Source organism: Phyllopteryx taeniolatus, unplaced genomic scaffold (genome assembly GCF_024500385.1).
Source record: "Phyllopteryx taeniolatus isolate TA_2022b unplaced genomic scaffold, UOR_Ptae_1.2 contig_24, whole genome shotgun sequence".
NCBI lineage: Eukaryota > Metazoa > Chordata > Actinopteri > Syngnathiformes > Syngnathidae > Phyllopteryx > Phyllopteryx taeniolatus.
This window is the reverse complement of record NW_026903162.1, coordinates 1,364,484-1,370,483: the sequence shown is the minus strand read 5'-3', so window position 1 is coordinate 1,370,483 and position 6,000 is coordinate 1,364,484. Positions and strand designations below refer to the sequence as shown.

Here is a 6,000-nt window from a genome sequence, read left to right as displayed (position 1 = left end):
CACTGAGCAATAAAGGGTTAATAGTTATCTGGTAATGCCGGTACATCCCATTCACCAAACTAAACCAGGCCTTAATTCAAGGGTATGAATAATTTTGAGCTCAACTGTAGATATCAATATGAAAGCATTTGCATTTTCAACAACTGTCAACAACAGTACTTTTTTGACGGGTTTTGTTGCCTTTTAAGCCATCCTGTCTTGTGTATGGCAAGCTGAGTGGACTCAGGAAACTATGCATTGGATGCATACAGCCCGTGTCTTACTTCTCTACTGGCATTCTTCTTTTGATGTGAGGGTTGACTCTCACAACGGTCTTTGGATTTAGGACTCCTGCGAGCCATGGCCAGAACGAATGCGAAACACAGGCTAATTTGATCACTAGCAACTGTGCACTAATCTGGTTGAGGGCATTAGTCGAAAACTTCCTTACAGAGGAAACGATATGCAGGTCTTCATACATATTTCACCCCACCAGAACACTGACTGGAAGTGAGCACAAAAAAGATGCAACATTTTATTAACAATGTTCCCACATAAAACGTGGCTACAGTATGCACAGTCGGTAATGAATCAATAAACACAAAGTAATAGCTCAGTACATGGATTCTTTGAGTTTCAGAACATAAAAAAGCATCCAACAACATACATACTTTAGGATTATGTTTTACTTTTAGAAAATAAGATGATATTCTTATTCTTTTGGTGGAAAGGGTGTTTGGATAAGTGATCAGTTTTCAGAGGTAAAATGTATTAGTAAAGAAAAAAATATATAGCTCATGCAAAATACACCAACCACCCACAACATGACCACTTGCACAATCGAATGAGATCAATACAAGAGTTGTATCAAAAATGTTGCCGTTAAAGAGCTAATGCCCAGTTTTGATTGACATTGTCAGTGGAACATTATATGGTCATTATTGTGTTTGTCGTTTGCAGTGGTATAGAACTGCTCTGTACCCTACTGAAAGATGTCGTTTTGAACTGACTCTAATGTTGAGGACTACACTGCAGTAATTAGTGACACCACTTAGTTCTGAAAACTACATCCAGGTTTCATATTTACCTAAAGTGATAGCTACCCATTCTTTGTAAATTTAAAAAGCTACATTTTGAGTTACCCTGATGTATACACCTGGACTGATGATCAGTCAATGAAAGGAATGACATCGACGTGTAGGCAAAATTGTTGGTACCCCTCTGTTAAAAAATGATGGTGACTGAAAAATCCAAGATGGTGCCTACCCGTGTGGACGCCTCGGTTACACCCTGAACAAGTAAACGAAATTGAAAAAAAACACCCGCACTCACCCCTCATTATTCTCGGGGACTTTAACAAAGCTAAACTCAACCATGAACTCCCTAAATACAAGCAGCACATCGACTGTCCTACCAGGCAAAATAACATTTTAGACCACTGCGATACTATGCTAAATAACACATACCGTGCCATACCTCGTGCAGCCCTGGGCTCGTCTGATCACTGCTTCATTCACTTAATACCAACATACAGACAAGAACTTAAATGCGTGAAGCCTACAGTGAAAACAGTGAAAAAGTGGACCAATGAAGCAAAGATAGAACTTCAAAGCTGTTTAGACAGCACATATTGGAGTGTCTTTGAAAATTCAGCTGGCAGCCTGGATAAATATACGGACACTGTCACATCTTATATTAGTTTCTGTGAAGAGGTGTGTGTAGCAACAAGGTCATTTCGCACATTCAATAACAACAAGCCGTGGTTCACTGCCAAACTTAAGCAACTTCGCCAAGCTAAGGAGGACGCATATCAAAGCGGGGACAGGGCCCTGTATAATCGAGCTAGAAATCAGCTGACTAAAGAAATTAACATTGCAAAGAGAAACTATGCAGTAAAGTTGGAAAAACTGTTTAGCGCTAACGACTCTAAATCAGTCTGGCATGCATTCCAATCGCTGACCAATTAGCGACGATGACCCCAAGCTGAGAACAATAGCACACTAGCAAACGACTTGAATACCTACTACTGCAGATTGAAAAGGACACTTTCACACCCCACACCCACCCGGCCGCACCACCGACCACAATAACACCTCTGACTTCTGCGTTAACCATCCACGAACAGGATGTGAGACACATCTTAAAAAAACAAAAGATTAACAAAGCGGCAGGCCCGGACCATGTGTCCCCATCCTCCCTCAAAGTCTGCGCGGACCAGCTCGCTCCAGTCTTCACACAGATCTTCAATAGATCTCTGGAACTGTGCGAAGTACCATCCTGTTTCAAACACGCCCCCATCATCCCAGTCCCCAAGAAACCTGCAATCTCAGGTCTGAATGACTACAGGCCAGTCGCCTTGACATCTGTGGTCATGAAATCCTTTGAACGTCTCGTGCTGGACCACCTCAAGAGCGTCATAGGTCCCATGCTGGACCCCCTGCAGTTTGCCTACCGAGCAATCAGGTCTGCGTATGATGCAGTCAACATGGGACTGCACTTCATCCTAGAACACCTCGACAGCGCAGGGACCTACGCAAGGATCCTGTTCGTGGACTTCAGCTCAGCGTTCAACACCATCATCCCTGAACTTCTTTCCTCTAAGCTTCTCTAACTCAGTGTCTCGCCGGCCATCTGCCAGTGGATTTACATCTTTCTGACGGGCAGGACACACCAGGTGAGGCTGGGGAAGGCCACCTAATCTACACGCACCATCAGCACCGGGATGCCCCAAGGTTGTGTCCTCTCTCCGCTGCTCTTCTCTCTCTACATGAACAACTGCACCTCAACGCACTTGGCTGTCAAACTCCTGAAGTTTGCAGATGACCACTGTCATCGGCCTAATCAAAGACTGTGATGAGTCTGCATATCGACAGGAAGTGGAGAGGCTGGAGCTGTGGTGCGGCTGACACAACCTGGAGCTGAACACGCTCAAAATGATGTAGAGATGATCGTGGACTTCAGGAGGCATCCTTCGCCACAGCTGCCCCTCATGCTGTCCAGCTGCCTTGTGTCCACCGTTGAGACCTTCAAGTTCTCAAGATTTTGTCAGAGGCGCAGTTTTAAAAACACACACACACATGCGCACATGCAGAACAGATGTGTATATAAACACCCACACACACGTCTTTGCTATTTCACAAGTTTAACATTTATAGTAGTATATAGTATAGTACTGTAGCGCCAAGAGAGGTTGACAGAATTCCTGGTATCCCTCGCAGCATGTTGTACATGCGGTAATTCCGTGTCAATCTCAGTGTTACACGTTTTTTGTGTTTTCTCATAATAGTTGTCTGTGTGTCACTCACCTGTTGGTTGTTGCGTTGTTGTACTGTAAGTGTAGGTTGTGCTCTATGTCTTGACTCCTTGTTTATTTTAATTGTGCAGCAAGCGTGTAGTTGGTGTGCAAGAGCTGCTAATGCTGTTGTCTACTACAGTACTGCATAGAAACTGTAAGGATGGGGGGTGCCACAGGGGGATCCAGGCACAGTGTTAGGGGGGTACTGCCCCCCCTGCCTTTCCCAGAATCACCACTGCTTGAATCCCTCTTTCCTGGCAGACGTCCTTTTTCACACTTACTCACAGAAGGTAAAATGCTTCTTCATACAAACTTTCAAACTGTATACTGTACCTCTGATTTGTAACTGTCTAAAATTAATTGTGCTGTTCTGTTAATCTGGCTGGGGAAAAAAATAAATTACCAACTGAGACTGTTGAGGTACAACAGATTAATGCATTACTGTATGTTGATAGATTATGACCACAACACAATAAAAATCTCTACAACCAACATCCTAACCAGTTGATGGAATATTACAGTGCAAACAGTTATAGTGTTAATCAGACCAAGCATGTGTAGCAGCAGCTCTGGAAGCATTTTTTGAAATATTTCTTGAACTCTGCATTGAAGATAGTGTAGATTATGGGATTGAGGGCACTGTTGACATAGCCCAGCCAGGTCACCGTGCTCATAAGTCCAGGAGGGATCTCACATGTCAAGCACAAAGCTCTACTGGTATGGACCACAAAGAATGGAGTCCAGGAGAAGAGGAAGCAGCCTGCATAAAGGTATGAAAGCAGTATTATTAGTCATCATTTATCATAGACTCTTGTCTGATGATCAATTGTCAATCACAGAACTGCATGAAAAGTGGAGATCTCAATCACCATGTGGAACTAATGGCACAAAATATCATGCCACATATTTTACAGCTTGCATGAGTATATACACCAGAGTCGGTGAAATTCCATCCATTAATTCCAATTAGTAATTAATTAATAACACTTGGAAACAGGAAGAATAATAAATAAAGCATGTGACTTAAAGGGGAGGTACTATGGAAAAGAGATGAGATTTGTATCGAATTATGTGTGAAACTAAATGTTTTTAAAAAAAATCTGCCTACTTTTGAAACTGTCCAAAAATGCTTTCATTATCATGGCCGTTCACTTGTTTTCCACACTCTGGGCTCTGCTTCCTCTTGTATAAGCGAGCAGCTGGCCGCCACGAACACTAGCTTGCCAAGGGATGTGGAAGAGGAGATAGCCAATAGCCGGCAGGAAAGTGAGTTCCAGCCAACTGGTTGTCATTCTAACAAAAGATGGGCTCACCACTGGACCAGCACTATTTGAGGCAGGATGAGAGCTGGCTCACTGCATGAGACAGATTTTCCCCAAATCAAGGTCATTTCATCATGGAAAGAAATATGCTGTAAAAGTATGTCTATAATTCTTGATCCTTTGGATAATCTGAAAAAACAATAGTAGTATACGGCAAATGTCAAAATGATGGATGGCCGGAAGTGACGTCACTAACCGTGACGTCACCGGCTGTTGTCAGAAGTGCTGTTGTTGCTAGAAGTTGCCGTAAACCGGAAGTGACATCACCCGATGTGACACCATGGGCTGTTGCCGGAAATATTGTTGTCTGGTCTGACGTTACCGGGTGTGATGCCACCGGTTGCTGCTGGAAGTGCGGAAGGCGGGAAATGTTGTGACCGGAAACGGGGTGTGGAAAATGACGGTGGCAATCAGAAAGGATGTCACTATGTCTCAACATGTCCAGACATGTTCTAAACATGTTTAGGACAAGTCCCTTGGCGTGCTGGAGCGTATCCCAGCTATCTTCGGGCAAGAGGCGGGGTACACCCTGAACTGGTTGCCAGCCAATCGCAGGGCACATACAAACAAACAGCCATTTGCTCTCGCGTTCACACTTAGGGGCAATTTAGAGTCTTCAATCAATCTACCATGCATTTTTTGGGATGTGTGAGGAAATCAGAGTACCGGGAGAACTTGCAAACTCCACACAGGCGGGGCCGGGATTTGAACCCCGGACCTCAGAACTGTGAGGCAGATACGCTAACCATTCGGTCACAGTGCAGCCTAAGTCTTCTAGATATTCACATATAAAAGAAACATAGACAAAGAAACAGGCCCACCCATACAGCATAAAATAGATATTTTCCCTCTTTAACCTGGAACGTGTACCTTATCTCACTCCCAATCACATCCCCACACAGGTCCCACCACAGATCTGAAGGATTTGTGTCAGAAAGATTAATTATATGAAGTGAAGTCCTTTTTTTTCTCACAACATCACAGGCTGTGTTTATGACCAAAAAAAAAAAAACATGTATCTTCTTAGAAGCCACCATAAATATAACAGCTCAATTTCTCTGGAGACCTAAATAATTCATTTTGATCAGAAAGATCAATTATATTCTTGTCTGAAGTCCTTTTTCTCACATCACATGATGGTCTGGTTATGGCAAAAAAAAAAAAACATGCATTCTTACAAGCAAGTATAAATATTTCACCTCAAATTCTCTAGAGACCTTTAGGTTTCATTAAAGTCAGAAAGATTAATTATAGCCTTGTGTGAAGTGTCCTTTTTATCACACCAACCTCAGGTGGTCTGTTTATGCTTATAAACATGTATGCTCTTTTAAGCAATCATAAATTGAACACAGAAAACTGGGCATATAACCCTTTGGGTTTCATTTCATTATGTTTACAGGAAGT

At 42.9% G+C, this 6,000-nt stretch overlaps 1 protein-coding gene across 1 annotated transcript in view; it reads right to left on the bottom strand.

Moving 5' to 3' along the window:
* Positions 1 to 500: 500 nt before the first annotated feature.
* Positions 501 to 6,000, bottom strand: part of drd4b (dopamine receptor D4b) — a 50,194-nt gene continuing 44,694 nt past the window's right edge. The window contains exon 4 of the mRNA XM_061765009.1: positions 501 to 4,034. Coding sequence (XP_061620993.1) covers positions 3,817 to 4,034 — 218 coding nt within the window. The 3' untranslated portion in view covers positions 501 to 3,816. The remainder of the gene's footprint in view (positions 4,035 to 6,000) is intronic.